We start from the raw sequence: 24,115 nt of genomic DNA on the forward strand, positions 1-24,115 counted from the left end.
TTCAATTAATATTTGCTAGACTGAAAGCACCTACGTGCGCAGACCCCTTGGTAGGAAGTCAGATCCAAATCACCACTCACACCCTGAGAAAACGAAGAACAGTCTCACGTATGAGAATGGAGAAAGGGAAGACAGACACTTAAGGAAACGGACCCCAGACTCAGCCTTTACACACTGCCCTAATGTGTTCACTTTGATGGGATGTCTAAAACCTCACCAATTTAGACTTTCATCTAGGTTAACAAGTTTGGTCTCTTTAAGAATGGAGAAACTATGGGGTGCTTGGATGGCTCAGTCGGTTAAGCACCTGACTGGATCTCAGCTCAAGTCTTGATCTTAGGGTTGTAAGTTCAAGTCCCCTGTTGGGCTCCATGCCCAGTTTTTTTTTTTTTTTTAAGATTTTATTTATTTATTCATGAGAGACAGAGAGAGAAAGAGGCAGATTCACTGGCAGAGGGAAAAGTAGGCTCCTTGCAGGAGCCATATATGGGACTCGATCCCAGGACCCAAGGATCACACCCTGAGTCAAAGGCAGACACTCAACTGCTGAGCCACCCAAGCGTCCCCATGTGCAGCTTTAAAAAAAAAAAAAAAAAAAAAAAAGGAGACCATATATACCACTCAAGAACCTTACTGAGGTAAATACGTCATCATTATGTTTTGCTGATGAAACTGAGGTTACACAGCCAATTTACTTTCCCAGTGTCACATGCCAAGTATATGTACAACAGGGTCAGAACTTTTAATCCGACAGTGATGCTACCTCCCCAGGGATAAGGGACAGGACTCACCTTCATCCACACACTGGTTGCATGTTAGCACCCAATACCCTTCTATTCCAACACCTAAAACAAGCTTTCTCAAAGACAGGGCTTTCATTTGGGGTTGACAAGCAAGCAACAAGTAGTCTTTAAACATGGCACACTCTGTAGGAAAGCATCTAAAGTGAGGATCATGGATTTAGGGTGCCAGAAGGAACCCAGCCCCAAAGAAAAACCACAGATTACAAAACACCACACAGGGCCAGCTCTTGCTTCAGAACCGCTTGCCTCTCTCTCTTCCTCTTCCTCCCCTACCACGTGACCCTCATGGTTCTCAGCACCAGAAAATAGGCTACCATTGTTAGTGCCATAGTTTGGCAACATTCTGTGATCCAACCACAGTGACTGGCACAGAACAGGCACACAAATATTTACTAAATGAACGAAAGAGCAAAGTTGTTTCTGCAGGCAAGCTGGGACCCTAACAGCCGTTTCTAACAAAGTGGAGATGAGTATATGCACATGAAGCCCCAGACTGTTGGCTTAAAACTGAACTTTGAGAGGGCAGGTCTAAATGGGGGGGGGGGGGGGGGGGGGAGCAAGCTACAGGGAAAGAAAGCCTCGTAGGAATCTTTTTCTCCAGTCAGTATAAAACAGCTCACCGGTTCAGCACACAAATGCAGATCTCAGGAGAGGCACGATGTTTTAATATTGTGAGTACAAAAACAAACACCATTACCTTATTTAGGCTGCCTTGTTTAGGTCATCTTAACATGAATAGCAGCTCAAAAAAAAAAAAAAAAAAAAAGTCCCCTCAGCATTCTCAGGATGAGTGTGGGGGTGGAGAAGATAGCAGGCATTTCCCAAAAAGTTCGCAGTGGAAAAAAAAAAAAACCCGCAAAAAAACGAAAACAACCAAAAACAACAAAGAAACAGCCCACAGAAAACAGCCAAAGGAAGAAAGGGTCCTTGAAAACATGGCCAATAATTTACACAAATATACGTTTTATACCAAATCACTAAACAGACCCTGCGTGTTTTAGGAAGTCATGAGGATAAGCCAAATGGCTTCAAAGACAGTTCTTGAAAATGTTATCTATTTCCCCTATGGTCGGCACCCGTGCCCCGAAGACTTGGCTACTGGTCCCCACCGGTATCAGATTCTTCCTAATGTGAGATTTTCAGGCGTCAAATTACAGTACAACTCCTGGGGCGGGACAGGAGCCAAGAGCAACAGGGAAGATGCCCGTTCCTCCCCACCCTCCTCCCACTTGCCACTTAACAAAAACGGCACGTTTTCGCGTTAGAAAAGGGCCTTATCCTTCCAGGTCCAACGCAGCGTGAAGTCTGGGATCTCCGGGACGGGCCCGCCGGCTCCGAAAGGCAGGTCAGGACCTCGCCCACCGGGAACGACTTCTGCGCTGCTCCGCCGCCTCCTTTGTCTGACCGGTCCCCGCAAACTCGCAGCCCGATGCCGCCCGCAAGCCAGCGGCCCCCACGACAAAGAACATTTTCCCCAAACGCGTCTGGAGCCTCAGCGCCAGCCGCCGAGCAGGCCGGGCTGCACGGGACCCGCACCCCTCGGCGCGGCGCGGGGCGGCTGGGAGCGGGGCGGCTGGGAGCGGGGCGGCGAGCCCGGCTGGGAGCGGGGCGCAGTCTCGGCCGCCCCCGCGCCCGGCTCCCCGCGCGCCGCCCCCGCCCCCCGCCCCCGCCGCCGCCGCCGCGTGCCCTCCGCGGCCTCTCACTCACCTCCGTGGATGGGCAGCGGCGCCAGCACCTGGCCGCGGACCTCGGCCTTGGGCGAGTCGAGCCCGTAGCGCCCGCGGTCGATGCGGAACGTGAGAGGGGCGCCGCGGCCGGGCTCCTGCACCGTCACGTTGATGAGCGCCGTGTAGTACTCCTGGCTCGCGTTGTCGGCCCGCGCCGGCCACAGGCTGCAGGTCAGCAGAGCGAGCGCGGCGAGCCGGGCCGGGCCCGCCCGCGCCGCGCCGCTCATCGTCCCTCCGGCCGCCGCCGCCGCCGCCGCCGCTCGCGGACCGGGCTCCGGGGCCGGCGCCGAGAGGCGGGGCGGGCGCGGCCGGCGCTGCGGCGGGAGCGCGCGCGCGCGGCCTGCGCGGAGCCGGGCACGAGCACGGCCCTCCTCGGCGCCGGGGCCCGCTGCTCGCCGCCCTCACGTCCGCGGCCCGCCGGCGGGGACGCGCCCAGGAGCCCGCGGGCGAGGGCGGCGCGTCAGGCCGCGCGGGGTCTTCTGCTCGGGGCCCAGCTTGGGCCGTGGGGACGGGCCCACTCCATCCCCCGGGGCTGGTCCCGCCGCGTCGGGGCGCCCTGCTGGGAGGCGGCTGGGGTCAGGCGGGCGGCTCCGGGAGGGTGCGCCCCACGGAGGGTCTGGAGCACGGGCAGCGCGCGCCGGACGGCCGCCTCCGGGCGCGCTCGCTACCGCCCCGCCCCGCGGCCCTCCCCCGCCCCGGCCGGCGGCCGAGCCGCACCGCGCAGGCCTGCGGCGCTGCCCCGCCCCCGCGCGCGTGCGCGCTCGGCCCTGCCCGCTCCCGCCCGCCTGCACGGGGGTCCCAGCCGCGGGGCCCGGTCCGTGCGTCCTGCGTGAGGGGCGCGGGGCCTGGAGCCCGACAGCTTTCCAAAAGCCGTGGAAAAGTTTGCAGCGAGAATGCAAAAGAAAAGACGGTTAAGACCTTAACTAAAAAAAATGAATTCATGTGAGATTTCACATTTTAGCAGCTCAGCTGCTAGTCCTATCATCGACATGATGGAGGGCAGAGGAGAGGACGCGTCTCTCGGCAAGGAGATGTGGGGGCCCGCAACACCCAGGATTGTCAGGGCACCTGTGTGGTTGAGAAGGATCTCTGCAGACTAGACTAACTGGTGAGACCCAACCAGCTCCCAGCACACACACACATTGTCAGTTAAGCTGTGTGCCCTTTTAAAGCATAAACGAAGGGGAGGGATGGGTCCTGCGTCAGGTGTAGCTGAATCCAGGAGCTCATAGACTACTGGGCAGTGTGGTCCTTCTTACTCTGAGGTAGAAGGAAACAGAATCTCCCGGACTGGCCAGTCCCGGATCCTCTGAATCTTATAGAGGAAAGGGGTGGGAGTCAACCTTGCCCAACCAAATGTACTGAATATCCCAGAAAGAGGAAGCTTCACAAAGGAAAACCGAGGCACTGTTTCCAGGTAAACGGTCTGGATGCAGGGCTGGCTAAAATAGCAGATGTCCCTGGGTGACTCTTTAGCAACAGCCTTCACAATTTCTCCCTGTAGATCCTTCCCTTTCACCCTCAGTGCCATCACCTGTCTACTTCCTGGCCATATCGACGCTGGATTGTATTTTATTTACATGCCTCCAGTAAGTACAGTCCCCAGACCAAAATAACCAGGTCCTCTCCCTGGGCCTAGCGCTTAGGCTTAGTAGGAGCTACTCTGGCCCTTCTGCAGCTGCCACCCTCATCACAGAGCAAGGATTCTTTGAACTAAGGAACCCATGTTCTGGCACCTGAGACCTGGAATTCCCTGCCCAGACAACCCTGGGTCCGGTGGGGATCTCTCTGCTCTGCTCCTCTTGGTATGCCCTGGTCTGCCTCCACCTGACATGTTCATGCCTCCTGCTGCTTTGTCCTTACAAGGGTCTTTCAAAGCATGGGATACAGAGTGGGATAAGGTCTCCATGCATAGCCTCAGCAAATGCCAGCATCTAGAGCAATGTTAAACCACTTTCATTTGGAAGTGTAATTGTTTTTAATTTTATGGACAAGAGTCCTTTAGGGCAAGAGATTTTCATTTATAGTAATGATACATACCACCTTTTAAGAATTAAAGAATTCCTTAAGAATTCTTTATTTAAGAATTTCTTAAGAAATTTTTATTTCTTTTATTTAAGAATTTCTTAAGAATTCTTAAATTTAAGAATTGCCAGAAAATAAACAAAACAGGGGCACCTGAGTGGCTCAGTTGACTGAGCTTCTGCCTTTGGCTCAGGTCATGATCTCAGGGTCTTGAGATGGAGCCCTGCATCAGGCTTTCTGCTCAACAGGGAGTCTGCTTCTCCCTCTCCATCTGTGCTCTTTCTCTCTCTCTCAAAGTATTTCTTTAAATACACAAAATAAAATTTATCATAACCATTTTAAGTGTTCAGTGGTATTTGATATATTCACACTGTTGTGCAACCATCACCACTATCCATCTCTACAATTCTTCATCTTGTAAAACTGAATTTCTGTATCCATTACATAATGACTTTCCCCAGCACCCTCCCGCAGCCCATTGTCACCACCATTCTACTTTCTGTTGCAATGAATTTCACTACTCCAAGTATATACATATAGACATTTATATATATACATATGTGGAGACACACAGTATTTGACCTTTTGGGGTTTTGTTGGTTTTATTTTTAGTATTTGACCTTTTGTGATGGGTTATCTTATTCAGCATAATGTCCTCTGGGTTCATCCATGTTGTAGCATGTGTCAGAATTTCTTTCCTTTTTAGAGATGAAGAATATTCCATTGTATGTACATACCACATTTTGTTTATCCAACCATTGATGGATGCTTGAATTGCTTTCACCTTTTGGCTACTGTAAATATGGGTGCATAAAAATCTTTTCAAGATCCCTATTCAGTTCTTTTGCATGAATACCCAGAAGTGGGATTGCTGGATCATAGTGTAGACCTATGTTTAATTTCTTGAGGAACTGCCATACCATTTTCCACAATGGCTACACCATTTACATTTCTCCATATCCACATCAACACTTTGGACAAAACTACCTTCTAAAGTATTTAAGTTTAAAAAAAAAAAATAAATAAAGTATTTAAGTTTAAAAAAAAAGTTGATTAAAAGTACTAATAACAGCTTAATATTTAATAATATTTAATATATATTTAATTTATTTAATATTTAAATATTTAATAATAGTCAAGTGGAACACAAATATTTAATAATAGTCAAGTGGAACACAGATGTGGCAAAATTGTAAAAGTGGTGTGCAAATGAGCAAGGTGTAGCAAATGCTGGCAGAGATGCCCAGATCTACTTGGCTATGATAGAGCTCATGAAGGATGTGTGTTGAGGGCTGGGAGTGAGATCTGGGTCCAGTCTCCAGGCTGTGCCCTCTATAGGGCTTTTTCTTTTGACTCCACCACACATGACTTTCCCTTACCTCTGCTCCTATATCCCACCTCCTAAGAAATCCAGGTCACCTGTGAGCCCCATCTGCAATCCCCCTTCTCCTCAGAGAATTTAATTTCTCCTCCTCCCCTACCCCCTTCCCCTCTTCTTCTTCTCTTTCTTTATTAAATGGCATAGGAGGGGCACCTGGGTGGCTCAGTGGTTGACATCTGCCTTTGCCTCAGGTCGTGATCCCAGGGTTCGGTGATTGAGTCCCACATCGGGCTCCCCACAGACAGCTTGCTTCTCCCTCTGCCTGTGTCTCTGCCCCTCTCTCTGTGTCTCTCATGAATAAATAAATAAAATCTTTAAAAATAATGGCACAGGATCCCCTTTTGGCCCTAGTAAGGCCTCGATCTTATTATTTATGATTTCCTTTTTATCACTACTTCTTGCTCCCATTCGCTCCCCACAGGCAACCATATGAATGCATTTAATGCATATCTTCTGTGTTCTCCCAGAATGTGTGGTATCCCTTAGTACACATATGTTTCTTAATTGTTCAATGGTATTGGTTATAGATGCCATTCTGTTTCTCACTCTCTTCATCTAGCACTATGTGGGTATTGGGAAAACCTTTTTCTTATATTTAGTTTTTAAATTTTATATTGAAATAGCACATAGCTGTACTATAGTACAAAATAATCTTATGTATATGGCTCAACAGATGTTTAGTAAGTGAACATAACTTTACGTAACCACTATCTAGACTGAGGTGGGCAACCTTAACTGGCACCCCTGAGGCTTTCCTGGGCCTCTCAGTCATTAGCACCTCACATTCTGATTTCTCTTACTGTAGCTTAGTTTGCCTGTTTTGGGACTTGATAGAAATAAAATCACACACCACATACTCTTTGAGGTCTGGTTTCTTTTTCTTGACATTATGTCTGTGATATTCTTTCTTTCCTTGCATGTGGTAATATGAGGTTGCTCTTTTTCTTTTCTGTATAGTACTCCACAATTGATTTGTCCGTTTTACTGTTGGTGGGTATTTGTATTGGTTTCCATTTGGGGCTGTTATGAGCAGCGCTGTTATGAAGACTCCATGTGTCTTTGGTGGACATGTGTATGCCTCTCTGAGAGGATATATTCTGTAGTGGAATGGCTTCATTGTAGGGTAGGCACGTATCTAGCTTTGATGGATACTAGCACTGCACTAGCTGCCTTCTGTACAAGCCTGTGTTTTTGCTTCCTCCCTCGGGCTTTGTCCCCTGGAGGTCCTGGTCCATACTGGCTGCCCCCTCCATTGCTGCTGCTGATCAACACCCTATCGCTCCCACCCACCGAACTGTGGTGGTAAGAGAAATGATTATGGAAACCTTTAGAGACATCAAGACTCTCCAAGACACAAGTCTAAACACTGGCTGAGCATTTTCACATTCATATCATATTTGCTGTCTCCTCCTTTTGAAGGACACAGTGACATATCCCATAGCCCTTTCATATGGTGGCTGTTATGGAAGCCAGCAGAAGGATGGGCCCCAGGTCCCCAGAGTGTAGCCTCCAAGTCACGCAGGCCAGCACATGGAAAGGGTATTTTAGGAAGTGCAAAAAATGTGTTTATTTTAGTAATTTAATGTTTGTTTTAATATTACTTATTGCTTATTCTTTATAGCAAGTGATTTTGCTTTTCAGCAATAGTAATGTCAACCATCTTTAAAAAGTAAGGTGTTGGGGCACCTGGGTGTCTCAGTCAATTAAACGTCTGCCTTTGGCTTAGGTCATGATCTCAGGGTCCTGGGATCCAACCCTGAGTTGGGCTTCCTGCTCAGGGAGTCTGCTTCTCCCTCTCCCTCTCCCCTCCTCCTGCTTGTGCTCCTTCTCTCTCTCTTACAAATAAATCAGTAAATAAATAAATAAATAATCTTTTTTTTTTTAAGTGAGGTGTCTTAGGGAAAATATTTAATAATAGTCAAGTGGAACACAGATGTGGCAAAATTGTAAAAGTGGTGTGCAAATGAGCAAGGTGTAGCAAATGCTGGCAGAGATGCCCAAGATTGGGTTCAAATCCGTGGTGCTGATTGTTAATATTCAGGAATTTTGCAAGCCATTTGTTAAGCCATGGATCTCTTGAAATTGACCATGGTGGTAGGTAATATTTATACCTGCCTTCCCCTCTCTCTGTCTCCTTTTCCTATTTTTCAGAGGGTGGTTTACCAGAATGGCCCTGGATTAAGTCCCTGCTTCGATACATGTCAAGTGGGTGACCTCTCCAAACTCCTCTCCCTCTGGGGTCAGTTTTCCTCTGTGAAGTGGACCTTATGGCCTCACTCTCTATAGCTCTGACATGCAAATTAGATGATGGGTGCCTGGAAGCTGTAGCTACCACTGTCACTCTTCCTATCCCTATGACTAGTCACAGGCATAGGAACCTGTGAAGGGTTTGAGGGGACTGCAGTGCACCCCCCACTGGATGCCCAGGCTGGCCAGCATCCTGCACACCCAGACACCAGGAGGTACCTCACAGCCAGTAGGGACACCATATAATACCATTATCATATTTAGGAAAATGTACAAAACATTTGAATCGACAGTTTAAACCTTTTGTTTTTCTTTAACCCTCATCTTTTTTTTTTTAAAGATTTTTATTTATTTATTTGAGAGAGAGAGAGGGAGAGCACAGAAGCAGAAGGAGAAGTAGACTCCCCACTGAGCAGGGAGCCTGATGTGGGACTCAATCCCAAGATCCTGAGATCAGAACTGAGCCTAAGGCAGATGCTTAACTGACTGAGCCACCCAGGTACCCAAACTTTTCATCTTTCTTAATGAAAAGCTTCAAGTATGAGAAAAAGTTGGAAGAATGGTATAATGAAGCGCTTGTACCCCACCATCTGAGTTCAGTTGGGGTTCACATTTGGTCATAAATCCTTTACCTGTCTATTGGTTTATTTCAACAATTTTTTTCCAAACCATTTTATGACTCTTTGGGCTGTTCTCCTGTATGACCACAAACAAGACAATTGTGCTGTAACTCTGTAAAACAATCCCATATCCTACTCTATTCATGTTTTCAAACATCTAAAAATGTCCCCCGACCCCTACTGATTTCTTTTTTCAAATGGGAACCAATGAAGATTCTGCCTTGGATTTGGTTGTTTTTTTCTAGAAACTCAGACTTTGAGGGTACAGCCCCAACTCCAGCAGATTATAAGAAATAAATGGCCATCAGGTGACTTTGTGTCACATGCAGACTGTACCACTAAAGTCGTTCACCAGAAAATGTATTGAGTTCTGCCATTATCTTGTCAATCACATAAATATATTGTATCATATTTTTGTTGTGTGTACAAAATTTTTATTTTTGTAAAAGGTTTTATTTATGTATTCATGAGAGACACACAGAGAGAGGCAGAGACACAGACAGTAGGAGAAGCAGGCTCCCTGCAGGGAGCCCAATCCGGGATCACGCCCTGAGCCAAAGGCAGATGCTCAACCACTGAGACCCCAGGCGTCCCACTTTCCTCATTTTTAATACACTGGGAACCTCAAAAATGAAAGCAGCCCAGCTTCCTCTCCACTCTGGGCCCACTAGAGGAAGGAAGCAGATGCCCTCCCCGCTCTTTCTGGTGGCATGGCATTAGGGAAGTCATGGAAGGGTTAGGGGGAGTGCAGGCCGATGGTATTGGCAGTCTTCCAGCCTGAGGTCACCTAGGTGAGAGGGGATTTGGGGTCCAGCAAGAGGCACTGTGAAAATCCCTGTCGACAGAGGAGGCACAAGGAGAGACAAATCAGTTCGGATTCTGAATCTGTAGTGGTCTGGAAGCTGGAATATAATTCTCCCTGGGGACTCGGGCATGGGGATTATTGCACCCATTTTGCAGATGAGGAACCTGCAGTTCAGGAGTGAACTCTTTGCCCAGCGACCGTGCTCCAGCTAATGGAGAGTGAGTGGTGGTGCTGGGATAGAAGCCCAGTCCTCACCGGCTCCAGGCTCCTCACTTATCTCTCCCTAGCTGCTTGGCCCCAGGCTCAGGATTCTGATAATGTCTCAATTTCTTGGTACTTAGCCAGCCTGGAGAGCCAAAGTCTCTGTCCAGGAATTCGGGTGGGTCTTCGGGCCAATGCTGAGTGGGTGCAGGCTGCTGGCGTGGCTGCCTTTTAGCAGGATCGAAGGCATCGCTTTGTCCTTTGTCAATTTTTGTTTGGTCAGAGTGATAAATTACTGAGTCAGAGATCCGAGAGAGGAGATGCTGGCTGGGCCGAGCTGGTCTGTGCATGCCAGCCTGCATGTCTGACTACTGACCCTCAGGCTGACCTGGAGTGGTGGTCCCTTGGGTCTCCAGGACTCCTCTGCCAGGGGGCCTGGCTCTGTCTGGGAGGGCGTTCTGTTCACAGAGATATGTACAGAAGGAGACTCTTCTGGAAGGATGCAGGGTGAAGGCCAGGGAATAGGACTAGGTTCAGAATGGACTGCACCCAGGAGGTTCTAGGGATCTGGACCTGAGGAGAGTGGCTTCACCAGGGCCTGGCTATTGGGCTAAATCAGTGTTGCTTTCCTCCAGGAAGAAAACATCTGACCTGTCTAGTTTGAGTCAGATGCCCACATCTTGATCCTAGAAACACAGAACATCTTGACTGTCAGCCTGCCTAAGAAGCATCTGATAGAGAATAGCAACCACGAGCTGACCTAGCCTAGTGAGCATGGGAGGTAAGGGCAACTCGGTCTGCTGTGGGGAAACCGCCCAGGCTGCTTGATCCCCCTTCCTGCCAGGTGAACCCCACTGGTGTCTTTTGCAAGTAGGGGTGGGATCCCAAACCTCTCTCTTCAGACATGTCATCCAGCAGGGGGACTGTGCTGCTGCCAGTTCATTGGTGGTTGACCAAGAGACCAAAATTGGAGGCTCAGCAGCTTTTTTCTGGCCAGCAGCCTGAAGTTTCAGGTGGAGTAAGGCAGCTCAAGCTGCAGGCCCGGAGCTGACACCAGCCTCCACGCTGCTTTTCAACCAAAATTCCACACTAGGAAGAGAAAACTATGTGCCCAAGGATGTTTATCGCAACATTAGCCACAGAAGCATAAAGTTGGAAGTAAACTCATTTATTTGTTAAGCAATTATGGTACAACAAATTTAAGGATGATTATGCTGCTATTAATATATCAAACAAGCTGTAGCAATGTGAAGAGCACTTATGATGTACTGTTGAGCATAGACACAGGATAGAAAATAAATCTCTGGCTGTCACTCTGTAAAATAAGTCCACATATGTGAACAAGGCCAAGAATGGAACTAGCAAAATGAAAAGAATTTGGTTTATTTGGGAGGATTATGGGTATCTGTTTTTACTTTCCCTCCCCCCTCCCCAGATGTGTTCTTTTTGCAAATATAGTGAAGCTCTTTCTAGTGATCCATCAGGAGATCATTAAGGAACCTATTTGAGGTAGTAGAACAGTGGTAGGTGGAGCCAAGGGTAGGGAGATTTAGTATTAAGGGGAGGTCAGGTTGGCAGAATTGGGGAAGGTGGCTCCTGGTGGCCCTCAGTCAAATTCTGCTTTACAGGCCTAATACCCTCTATACATTTAATGATTCTGTCCCTATCCCTTAGGGAAAAAAATAGACATTAATTTGACCTATTGACTGGCTGCACCATTGCTAAAAAGAAATCTCACATTATTGCAGCACATGGGATATGTATGATGGCAATGTTCCTATAAGAAGTCCTTATTCAAAACTGGTGCCAGTTTGTTGTTACTGAAAGCAGAAGGGGCCAGCCTGTTACATTCCCTGGAGTCACAGTTGGATCTCATTCCTGTCATCATTTTTGCCCCAAGAGAAGTCACAAAAGGTGAGGAACACATCTCCCCAATGAAGCATATGCTCCATGATGGATAAAAATCTCCTAAGATTGGGGTGGGGGTAACCATATCTGGCTCAGATATACGAAAAAAAGAATTCTTATAAGAGATCCCACCTGTGGAGGGTGAAGGCCCATCCTCCTGGATACTGTGTGCTAGTGTGGGGAATGGGGGTCAGATGATGTGAGGGATCACTCAGTGGCCATTCCAGTCCCTTCTTCCTTGCTTGATTCCATGGTGGGGCCAGAAGGAGATTAAAAACTCAATTTTCCCATATGGGAATCCATTCATCGAACTACACACCCATCCACCCAATCATCCATCAACCATCCACTCATCCATCCATCTATCCACCTATCCACCCACCCATCTACCCATTCATCCATCTACTCATTCACCCATCCATCCATTTATCTACCACCCACTCATCCACCCAATCACCCATCTACCCATCCACTCATCCACCCATTCATCTATCCACCCATCCATCCACCCATCCACTCATTCACCCATCCACCTATCCACCTATCCACCTATCCATCCATCCATCCATCCATCCATCCATCCATCCATCCATCCATCCATCCAGTCATTCATTCAGCATATTTATTTGGGCAGCAGTTCTAGGCACTTGGAATACCTAAGCAAACAATTCAAGATCCCCACCCTCAGGGTATATTTCAGCCAAGATGCTTTTCTGGCCAGTGAGCTGGGATGAAAGGTTGCTTTTGCCACATCATCCCCTTCCTCCTGCCTGTGTGGGATCATAAGCATGGAAGCCACACACCAAGGGTGGTGGAGAAGCAAGGGTGAGGGAGTGTGGGTCTGTGTCCTCTGTCTTCTGCATTTCTTTGTTTAAACTGCCATGTGAAAGATTTCCCATTATTTACATCTGAATGCAGCCCTAACTGATAGAGACAGAAGGAGAGAGAGAGAGAGAAGAGGAAGAAGAAGAAGAAGAAGAAGAAGAAGAAGAAGAAGAAGAAGAAGAAGAAGAAGAAGAAGAAGAAGAAGAAGAAAACAACACTATTCCTGGGCTCTGGATGTCTTGGTGTTCTGAAATATCCCCCATACTTTTCATCTTAAAAGATTCTCAGACTAAGCCTTTCCTAGAGAAAGGAGCTTCTCCTGACTGAGGGAACAAACTCTAAGAATGAAGAAGGAGCTTGGGATTTGCAGTATGAGTGAAGAGGGAAGTTTGAAGAGGGTCTTGCTGCAGGCAGGTGGCCCTGTAATCACTGGGCAGTATGTACTACTTGGGGCCATTTTGTTTTTGTTTTTATTTTTATTTTTTTTAATTTTTTAAAAAAGATTTATTTATTTATCTATGATAGACAGAGAGAGAGAGAGAGAGAGAGACAGAGAGAGAGAGAGAGGCAGAGACACAGGAGGAGAGAGAAGCAGGCTCCACGCCAGGAGCCCGACGTGGGACTCGATCCCGGGACTCCAGGATCGAGCCCTGGGCCAAAGGCAGGCGCCAAACTGCTGAGCCACCCAGGGATCCCCTGTTTTTATTTTTTAAAAAGACTTTATTTATTCATGAGAGACAGAGAAAGACAGAGAGAGAGAGAGGCAGAGACACAGGCAGAGGCAGAAGTAGGCTCCCTGTGGGGAGCCCAATGTGGGACTCGATCCCAGGACCCTGAGATTATGACCTGAGCCAAAGGCAGATGCTCAACCATTGAGCCACCCAGGTGCCCATACTTGGGGTCATTTCAGTGGCAAATATCAGAAATCTAACTCACTGTGGAGGAGAATTTTATATACAGTCACTTAACGAAAAGTCCAGGGGTTGCTCAGGCACAAGTGAATCTGGGAGCTCAAGTTATCAGAGTTGGGATTCTTCTGACTCCCTCTCAACCTTGTTTTCTTTTCTGTTGGCCTTCATTTGTTCTCAGGTGGGTTCTTTCCATATGGATGCAAGATAATTCCCAGGAGACCAGGGGGTACATTCTATTCTGTTCTTACAGAATCCCAAGAGGTCAAAGCAGGAGAGAAAGTCCTTTTCTTTCTCAATGGATTTTCCATTCCATATTCTGAGTCTCATTGGTCCACCTTATGTTATGAGTTCAACACTAAGCTGACCACTGTAACCAAGGGGATAAAATGCTCTGACTGGACAGTCCTTACTGGATGCTCACCCTTGGAGGCAGATAGAGTCTCCTTGACCCAACCTCATGGACTGAGAATGAAGGTGTGGTATAATAAGAAAATAAATAGGGGATCCTTTGGTGGCTCAGCGGTTTGGCACCTGCTTTTGGCCCAGGGCGTGATCCTGGAGTCCCAGGATCGAGTCCCACGTTGGGCTCCTTGCATGGAGCCTGCTTCTCCCTCTGCCTGTGTCTCTGCCTCTCTCTCTCTCTCTCTCTGTGTGTGTGTGTGTGTGTGTGTCATGAATAATTGAATAAAATCTTTAAAAAAAATAAGAAAATAAATATTTGGTATTTGCCTCTGGTTCCTGGCTCCTAAAACCATTGGCATCTGCAGAGTGGTAGAGTGTCCTTTCTCTCTCTTTCTTTTTTTAGATTTATTTGAGAGAGAGAGAGAGAGAGAGAGAGAGAGAATGAGAATGAGTGGGATTGGCATAGGGGGAGATAGAGGGAGAGGGAGAAAGAATCTCAAGCAGACTCCCTGCTGAGCATGGAGCCCAAAGCGGGGCTCAATCCCACCACCTTGAGACCATGACCTGAGCCTAAAACAAGAGTCAGGCACTTAACAGACTGTGCCATCAATGTGCCCCTGGTAGAGTGTCTTTTGTATGCTAAGGAGAAGAGATGGCTGAGGGCCCCTAAACAACTTCAGGATGGGAGCTGGTTGCCAGAAAGACCAAGGCATGTTTAGAGGGTTGAAACTTTCAGCCTCACCCCCCACTCCAGGGAGGATATTGAGTTAATCGCCAATGGCTAATGATTCTATCAGTCATGCTTACATATTGGGACCTCCATTAAACTCCTAAACAACAGAGTTTGCAGAGCTCCCTGGTGGGTGAGCACATGAAGGTGTTAGAAGGGTAGTGCACCTAGAGAGGACGTGGGAGCTCTGCACACTTCCCCATATCTTGTTCTATGCATTTTTTTCCATTTGGCTATTCCTAAGTTATATCCTTTATAATAAACTGATAATATTAAGTAAACCATTTTCCTAATCCTATGAGTCATTCTAACAAAATATTAAATCTGAAGAGGGGTGTTGTGGGAACTCCTGACTTTGTAGCTAAATGAGACTGAAGTGCAGGTGACCTAAGGGGTCTGATGCTTCTGACTGGCATCTGAAGTAGGGCCAGTCTTATGTGACTGAGTCTTCAACCTGTGAAGCCTAATGTAACCCCAGGTAGTTAGTGTCAGAATTGAATTGGACTACAGGACACCCGGTGGGTGTCAGAGTTGGTTGGTGTGCAGAGTTGAAGAATCGGTTATTGGTGTGGAAACAAACAAACAAGCAAACAAACAAACCAGAGGGGTTTCCCAAGGATATACCTACAAGCATACAGGACACAGATCTGGACAGGGACAATAGAGATGCACTTGGATTCCTTACCTGTGATCAGAAGTAGGCTTGCTCTTATCCTAGGCACAGAGTCAAGCAGTTCTCCAGCACTAACCTAGGGATGGGGGCTCCTGGAGACCATCTAAGAACAGCTCAGGCTGGGATGGGTCAATTAGGATGCTTTGGGCTGCAAATAACAAAAGTCTTGACTTAAACTGGCTCCCTTAAGAAGGAAATCTAGAGGAAAAGGAGGTGCCGGGCAGGCTGTCCTACATGGGCATTGTCCCAAGGCTGTCTTCTCTCACAGCTGTAGGTGGATGCCAGTGGTACAACAACATACTTATAACAACATATTTCCTCGTTCATCTTGGGTGGGGGGACAGAAGACATTCCCTCAACTGTAGAATAAAAATCCTTGTCTTCAGCTGATTGTGGTGACCTGCCCAATTGTACCTGGACAAGTAAGATTAACAAGGAAGTGCCAAGGCTCATTGGGTTAAGCATGGACCCTGAAGGGAAAGGGGGGTAGGAGTACATTATTGCTTAGAGAGGTGATTTGCTTGTACTAACTTTGTAGAAGAAGGGGATGCCTGTAAGGGGTGGGGTGAGTTCTGGCTAGGTGCTCTCAACGCAGAGCTGCTGTTGCGTAATACTTCTCTTACCCATGTGGAAGAGACCTCCTTCTCTTCTCTAGGCTCTCCTTCTCTGCCTCTTCTTCTTTTTCTCTTCCACTTCAGCCTCTCTCTCTCTCCACCACTCTATTCTTCCACTTCCTACTTTCCTTTTGCCCTCTCCTGCTTTCCAACTCTATTCCACATGCCTGTTCCGTGAGGTAATTAAAAATTTTTTTTGTAAAAATTTAAATTCAAGTTAGCATATAGTGTATTATTAGTTTTAAAGGTAGAATTCAGGGAGGATCCCTGGATGGCTCAGCGGTTTAGCTCCTGCCTTCGGCCCAGGGTGTGGTCCTGGAGTCCTAGGATCAAGTCCCACATCGGGCTCCCTGCGTGGAGCCTGCTTCTCCCTCTGCCTGTTTCTCTGCCTCTCTCTCTCTCTGTCACTCATGAATAAATAAATAAAAATCTTTAAAAAAATAAAGGTAGAATTCAGGGACACATCAGTTGCACACAACACCCAGTGCTCATTACATCACATGCCCTCCTTAGTGCCCATCACCCAGTTACCCACCCAACTCCCCTCCAGCAACCCTCTGTTTTCTATAGTTAAGAGTCTCTTATGGTTTGTTGCCCTCTCTGATTTTGTCTTGTTTTTCCTTCCCTTCCTCTATGTTCATCTGTTTTATTTCTTAAATTCCTCATGAGTGAAATTATCTGATATTTGCCTTTCTCTGACTGACTTACTTCACTTAGCATAATACCCTCTAGTTTGTCCACGTTGTTGCGAATGGCTAGAGTTCATTCTTTTTGATGGCTGAGCAATATTCCATTGTATATGTATGGACCACATCTTCTTTACCCATTCATCTGTCCATGACATAATTTTAATCATGTATATATTTCACCTTAGCATTAGCTACATGGTTTGGGCAGGTGGCTATGCATCTTTTAAGCCTTGAGTTCTCTATCTTTAAAATGAAGATAGTTTATTTTGGTTCTTGGGAATGCTGAAAGTTACATTTTTGGGTTCTGATGCTGGTCAAGATGAAGTAAAACCACTACAATCTACCTATTCCTCTGATTACAACTAAGCACTCTAGACAAAGTGAACAAGTAACCAGCTGAGGACTCTAACCTGTTAACGATGGCACACAGGTTGGAGAGAAGAATCAGAACTTGAAGAATGACCTGCCATGAGGGTGAGACTCCCAGTTTCTTTTTTTTTCTCTGGTTTCTCAGTTTTGATTAAAGGTCAGTTCTAGGGTAGAATGTGCAGAGAAACCATCTCTCTAGCCAGAGGACTGGGATAGAGGCCTCTGCAAGATGAAGTGTGTATGAGAAAATCCTTGAGCTCACTTTATTTAATCTTTTTTTCCTTCTTTTAGCCCTGTCCCAAGGATAGCCGCAGCTGCAGAGCTATACTCTAGTACCAGCATCATGAACACCTACAACTCTGAGAGGAAATCCATGTGAGCCAGAGAATGTGGGGTGAATCCCAGAAAGAAGAGGAATGGAAGGAAAATTCCTAATTCTGTGTGTGAGCTGACACAAATCCTAGGGTTACCTCCAAGCTGCACAGAACAGATCCAAAGCAGTATGGCAAAGTTTTTTTTTTTTTAAAGCTTTTATTTTGAAATAATTATAAATTCATAGAGTGTACCCTTCACCCAGTCCCCCCACAATGGAGCATCTTAAATAATTGTAGTGCAATATCAAAACTGGAAAATTGACATTGGTACAATATTATTAACTACACTATAGACCTTATGCAGATTTCACCAGCTTTCGCATGCCCTGTGTGTGTGTAATTCTATGAAATTTTATCCTATGTATAGATTTGTGTAACTGAAACCAAAATCACACAAACACACAGAATGGCTCCATTGCCACAAATAGACCTCCTCCTGCTGCCCCTTAACTGTTGTGCCCACCCCCATCTCCTTCCCTGTCCTCTGGCAATCACTAACCTTGCCTGTTTTTGTAGTTTTGTCATTTTGAGAATGTTGTATAAATAGAATCATAGAGTACAGAATCTTCTAAGATTGGCTTTTTCTACTAAGTGTAATTCCTAGGAGATCCATCCAAGTTGTGTCATGTATCAATAGCCTGTTTCTTTTTATCATTGAGTAATATTCTATCGAATGGTTGTGCCAGAGTTTATTTAAAATTTACCTGAGGGAAGGCATTTGGGTTGTTTCCAGTTTGGGGCTATTCTAAATAAAGCTGCTAAGAACATTCATGCAAAGGTTTTTGTGTGAACCTAAGTTTTCATTTCCTTTAGATAAATGACCAGAGTGCAATTACTGGGTCATATGGGAAGTGCATATTTAGTTTTCTAAAAAACTAGTTAGCTAAAAAAACAAAACAAAACCAAAAACAAAAAACAAAAAAACAAAACAAAAAATACTAGTAAACTATTTTCCAGAGCAGCTTTACCATTTCACATTCCCAGCAAGCAAAGCCTTTGAAAAGTAAGGTGACTTTGGATTTACCAGTGACAGAAGATGAGACAGAACTTGTGGTCTGAATCTAACCAGGATTGCTTGATTGCTAAAACACTGTAACAAAATCCATTCTCTAAAGGACTTCAATAGAACCCAGCATTGCAACAAAATGATATTCAAAATGTCCAGAACACAATCCAAAATTATTTCAAGTACTTACAGCAAGGAAAAATGTGACCAATTCTCAAGTAAAAAGGCAACCAATGAAAGATGCCAACCCCCAGATAACCCAGATGTTCAAGCAGCTATTAGAACTATGCTCCAGGAGGTAAAAGTAAACTCTTGGAAAAAAATTAAAAAGATAGATATTCTCAGAAGAGAAATGAAAGCAGCCAAATGGAAATTTTAGAGTGAAAAAATTACAGTATCTGAATTAAAAATTCACTCAATGGGGTATGTGGCAAAAGAGAGATGACCGAGGAAATAGTCATTCTTGGTGGGCCACTAGAAATGATCCAATTTGAACAATAAGAGAAGTAAAAAATGCAAGAAAACAGAATCCTGAGGGATCATGGGATAATATCAAAAGGTTTATTATTCATGGTGTTGGAGTCCCAGAAAGAGAGGAAGAAAAAAATTAAAGAAATAATGGCTGAAAATTTCTGGAATTTGATGAAAGGCAGCATTTACAGACTCAAGAAGCTCAGCAAATATCAATAGGATAAAACTCAAAGAAAACTATGCTCAAATACATCATAATCAAGCTGATGAAAACTAAAGATAAGGAGTAAATCTTGAATGCTGTATTAATGGATTAGAAGAACTAATATTGCTAAAATGTCCATACTATCCAAGACCATCTATAGATTCAATGCATTCCCTATTAAAATTCCAATGGCATTTTTTCACAGAAACAGAAAAGCAATCTGAAAATTTGTGTGGACCCACAAAAGACCCTGACTAATCAAAGCATTTCTGAGAAAGAACAAAGCCAGAGGGATCACACTTTCTGATTTCAAACCATATTACAAAGCTATAGTAATCAAAACAATATGTTAGTGGCATAAAAACAGACACATAGACCAATGGAACAGAATCAAGAATCCAGAAACAAACTCCCTCATACATGGTCAACTAATATTTGATAAGGGAGCCAACTATATTCAATGGGGAAAGATAATCTCTTCGATAAATGGTGCTGGGCAAATTGGATATTCCTATGTAAGAATGAAACTGGACCGCTGTACTACACAACCTACAAAAATTAACTTGAAATGGACCCAACTATAAGACTTGAAACTGCACAACTACTAGAAGAAAACAGGGGAAAACCTTCTCAACATTGGTCTCCAGAACCGTTTTTTGGATATGACACCAAAAGTATAAACAACAGAAGCAAAAATAAGTAAGTGGAACTACATCAAACTAAAATGCTTCTGCACAGCAAAAGGAACACTCAACAAATGAAAACGCATCCTATGGAATGAGAGAACATATTTGCAAACCCTACATCTTGATAAGAGGTTAATACCAAAATATTCAAGGAACTCATACAATTCAACAGCAAACAAGGATATTAAAAATATATCCACATATATAATATATATCCAAAATATATAAGTAATTCATATAACTCAACAAAAACAAAACAAAAGAATCCCAAATACTCAAATTTTAAAATGGGCAGAGGACCTGAATGGACATTTTCCCAAAAACACACAAGTGATCAACAGGTACATGAAAAAGTACTATTACAATCATCAGGGAAATGCAAATAAAAACCACAAAGTGATCTCACTTCACACCTATTAGAATGGCTATTATTAAAAAAAAAAAAAAAGGCAAGAGATAAGTGTGGGTGAGGATACAGAGCATGTTTGGTGGGACTGTGAGTTGGTTCAGCCACTATGGAAAATGGTATGGAAGTTCTTCAAAAAATTTAATTAAATTCCAAATTAGCACTACCATATGATCCAGAAATCCCATTTCTGAAATCAGTATCTTGGAGAGATATTTGCATTGCTCACCACCACGTTATGTAATATATATATATATAATTATATATATTGTCATATATATATATATCTCATACATATATATATATGACAATATTATTCAGCCAAAAAGGAATCTTGCCTTTTTTGTTTGTTAAGTGGGGCTTGAACTCATGACTCTGAGATCAAGACTTGAGCTGAGATTAAAAGTTGGATACTTAAACAAATAAACCATCCAGGTGCCCCAATCTTGTTTTTTTTTTTTTTTTTTTTGACAACATGGATGGACCCTGAACACATTGTGCTAAGTGAAATAAGTCAGATAGAGAAACTAAAAAACCATATGTTACACAAAAATCATATGTGGAGTCGAAAAAAGCTGAACTCATAGAAACAGTAGAATGGTGGTTACCAGAGGTGGAGAGAAATGGGAAGATGCTGGTCAAAGGGTACAACTTTCAGTTATAAGATGAACAAGTTTTAGGGACCTAATGTATAATATGATAATGATAGTTCACGATACTGTATTATATTCTGGATAGTTGCTAAGAGAGCAAATATTAAATATTCTCATCACACACACCCCCCCAGTATCATCCTTTCCCTTATTGATGAGGTGCATTACATCAGAGATATTGGCCTATAGTTCTCTTGTTTTATAACACCTTTGTCTTGTTTTGGTAACAGGGTAATGCTGACTTCATAGAATGAGTTTGGAAATTTTCCTTTCTAATTTTTTTAAATCATTTGAGAAAAACAAGTACTAACTGTCCTTTCAATGTTTGCTCAAATTCACCTATGAAGCTGTCTGTTCCTAGACTTCAGTTTGTTGGGAGTTTTTTGGTTACTGATTTTTTATTTCCGTGCTGGTAATTTATCTCTTCAAGTTTTCTATTCCTGGTTCAGTTTTGAAAAGTTACATGTTTCTAGAACTTTATCCAATTTATTGGAATCTAATTTTTCATAATATTCTCTTATAATCCTCTATATTCCTGTGGTGTCATTTACTGTTCCTTCTCTTTCATTTCTCATATTTTTTGTGTGATTTCCCCTCCTGCCTTTTTTATTTGTCTGTTCTTTGATGAGTATGGCTAAGGGGTTATCAATTTTGTGGACCTTTTATAGCACTACCTCCAGGTTTCAATGATCTGTATGATTGGTTTTGTAATTTCTATTTCATTTAATTTGCTCTACTATATCCTATTTTCTTCTTTCTGCTGGCTTTAGGCTTCATTTGCTGTTCCATTTCTAGCTCCTTTATGTGTAAACTTTGGTTGTCTACTCGAGAATTTTCCTGCTTCTTGAGGTAGAGCTGTATAGCTCTAAACTGAATTCTTAGAACTGCTTTTGCGATCAACCCTATTTTTCGGTGAACTTCCCAGGTAGTAAAATGACCCGGAGAGTAGAGGGACACATAAGAGTATCTGCTGCAGAAATTACACCTGATTTCAAAGCACAAGAGCAAGGTATTGACAAGGATCCACTACAACTAGGGCTTTGACTTTTCACAATGCATTTATCCTGTATATACTTATTTTCTTCAGAGTATAATGGGCATGATGTTTCCCTCATAGGAAAAGGGCATTTGTGTGCAATCACACCATAAATATGCATGTTTGTTAAGAGCCAGAAGCTAAAATTAGGATTGAACTCGATAGAGGTATGTGCAAATTTAGGTCTGGTTTTGGCATTTAATAATTTTCTAGGAATTTATCTGTTTTATCTACGTCGTGTAGGGGCACCTGGGTGGCTCAGTTGGTTAAGCATCGGCCTTCAGCTCAGGTCACGATCCTGGGTTTTTGGGATCCAGCCCTGACTTGCGCTCCCTGCTCAGGGGAGAGTCTGCTTCTCCCTCTGCCCCTCCCTACGCCCACTTGTGTGCCCTCTGTCACTCTCAAATAAATAAATAAAATCTTTTAAAAAATTAGTAGTGTATAGCATCTAACTGTTCACTAACTGCTGGTATGATTACCTGCCTGAAGGAACTGACAGGATCCAGAGAAGCTACTAAAACCAACAAGAGTTTCGCAGGGTTGCTAGATATACCATTAACATTCAGAATGAAGAAGACATTTCTCTATGCCAGCAATAACCAATCAGAAAACTCCAGAAAAGTTATATTCCATTTATAATTGCAATGAAACTGTGAAGTATTCAGGGGTTAATGTAACCTAGAATATAGAAGACCTTCATGGAGGCAGTTGCCAAAATGAAATCTTCAGAAAGATAAAATCATGATGTTCACGTAAATGGAAAATGGACCGGTGTCAAGGTTCTAAATTAATTAATTAATGAGGGAACTGCTCATGTCGGGGTCAGGTCGAAGGGCCCTTACGGAGCCAGGGATTTGGTGTTTGCCGGTGCGGCCGAGCGGGGAGCAGCAAGTGCGCGGGGGCGCGCGGGGCCCTGGGTCCCGGGGTCGCCTCTCCGCCCCCTGCCCCCGCGCCCCCTGCCCCTGCGCCCCCGCCTCCCCGCCCCCTGCCCCTGCGCCCCCCCCCGCCTCCCCGCCGCCCCCCCCCCCGCCCCCTGCCCCTGCGCCCCCCCCCCTGCCTCCCCGCCGCCCCCCCCCCCCGCCTCCCCGCCGCCCCCCCCCCGCCCCCTGCCCCTGCGCCCCCCCCCCTGCCTCCCCGCCGCCCCCCCCCCCCCGCCTCCCCGCGCCCGCGGGCGGGTCTCACCAGGCGGACGTGCCCCCGCCCAGCGCCGCTCCGAGTGTCCCCGCCCACCAGTCCGGCCACCCTCCCAGGGCCGCCCGCTGCTGCGTGGCTCCGGGCCACCGTCTCTAGGCTACACCCGGGAACCGCGAACAGCCCGGTCCCCCCCCAGCAAATACGCTGAGCTGCGGCCATCCCTGAGGAGCCGGGGCGGAGACTGCACCCACCTGCGCGGGAGCGAGCGCGGGGAGGCTGCGGCGAGGCATCCTTCAGCCGGGGACGGGGACGGGCCCAGGGCGCGGGGCTCCGACCGAGGCAGGCCGGGTCCTAGCTGCCCGGCGGCGGGGGGTTCTCCGCTTCTCCCAAGGCCAGAAGACACAGCTCGTCCCCCACGTGCAGATGACACTCTTGTCTTCAAGATGTAGCAGTTTGGTTTCTCCTTCCCGTGTCCCTCCCGTGTTCAGGAGGCTCTGAGACTGGGAAATACTTTGCAGTTGACGAGGATTTACATTGCAAATAGGAATTACCCAGGGTTCTTTGTTTTTATTTTTTGGTTTTTCGTTTTCTGATTTTGAAGCATTGATTTAAAAGATGCACGTAACAGATCCCTGTCTCCCAGCAGATATCCCAGCCCCTTTCACCCTCTTTTCGGAGTACACTTAAGTTACTCAGATGGTTTTACCTTCTCTTTCATAAGCTAATACAACTCAGGGTTTTGTGCTGAGTGCATCCGTTTGCCGTGGTGTGGATTCTGCTTAATGCAACTTCTTTTGAGCTTAATTAAGCATTTGCTTGCATGACTATTAGTGCTTTGAGGTCCATTTAAAAAATGCACAAGTTATAAATACCGAAGAAAGCGCAACCTACCAAACCTAACCTAACAAGAACTCCCCTTCCCCCACCAAAATTTTCCTACTAAGACTGTGGATTTCAGTTGTGCTTTACCTGTAAATTGATCCAAACATCTGGAAGAAAATGACTAAAACTGTTTGCATCTTTGTATGTATTTATTACTTGATGTAATAAAGCGTATTTTCATTAACAAAAAGAAGAAGAAGAAGAAGAAGAAGAAGAAGAAGAAGAAGAAGAAGAAGAAGAAGCAGCAGCAGCAGCCAGGGATTTATAGGCAATTTAGTAGAGAAATATAAAGATAAAATTATTGAATTGATTATAACATAAATGTACCACCG

At 45.3% G+C, this 24,115-nt stretch overlaps 1 protein-coding gene across 3 annotated transcripts in view; it reads right to left on the reverse strand.

Annotated features, from left to right (window-relative positions):
• Positions 1-2,835, reverse strand: part of RNF130 (ring finger protein 130) — a 143,791-nt gene extending 140,956 nt beyond the window's left edge. Inside the window, exon 1 of one of the 3 annotated variants that reach the window (XM_072731883.1) lies at positions 2,511-2,835. In XM_072731883.1, coding sequence (XP_072587984.1) covers positions 2,511-2,757 — 247 coding nt within the window. In that variant the 5' untranslated portion in view covers positions 2,758-2,835. The remainder of the gene's footprint in view (positions 1-2,510) is intronic. The other 2 variants (XM_072731884.1, XM_072731882.1) reach the window with 2 other exon arrangements.
• Between the last annotated feature and the right edge of the window lie 21,280 nt (positions 2,836-24,115).

This window comes from Vulpes vulpes, chromosome 12, assembly GCF_048418805.1.
Source record: "Vulpes vulpes isolate BD-2025 chromosome 12, VulVul3, whole genome shotgun sequence".
NCBI classification, from domain to species: Eukaryota; Metazoa; Chordata; class Mammalia; order Carnivora; family Canidae; genus Vulpes; species Vulpes vulpes.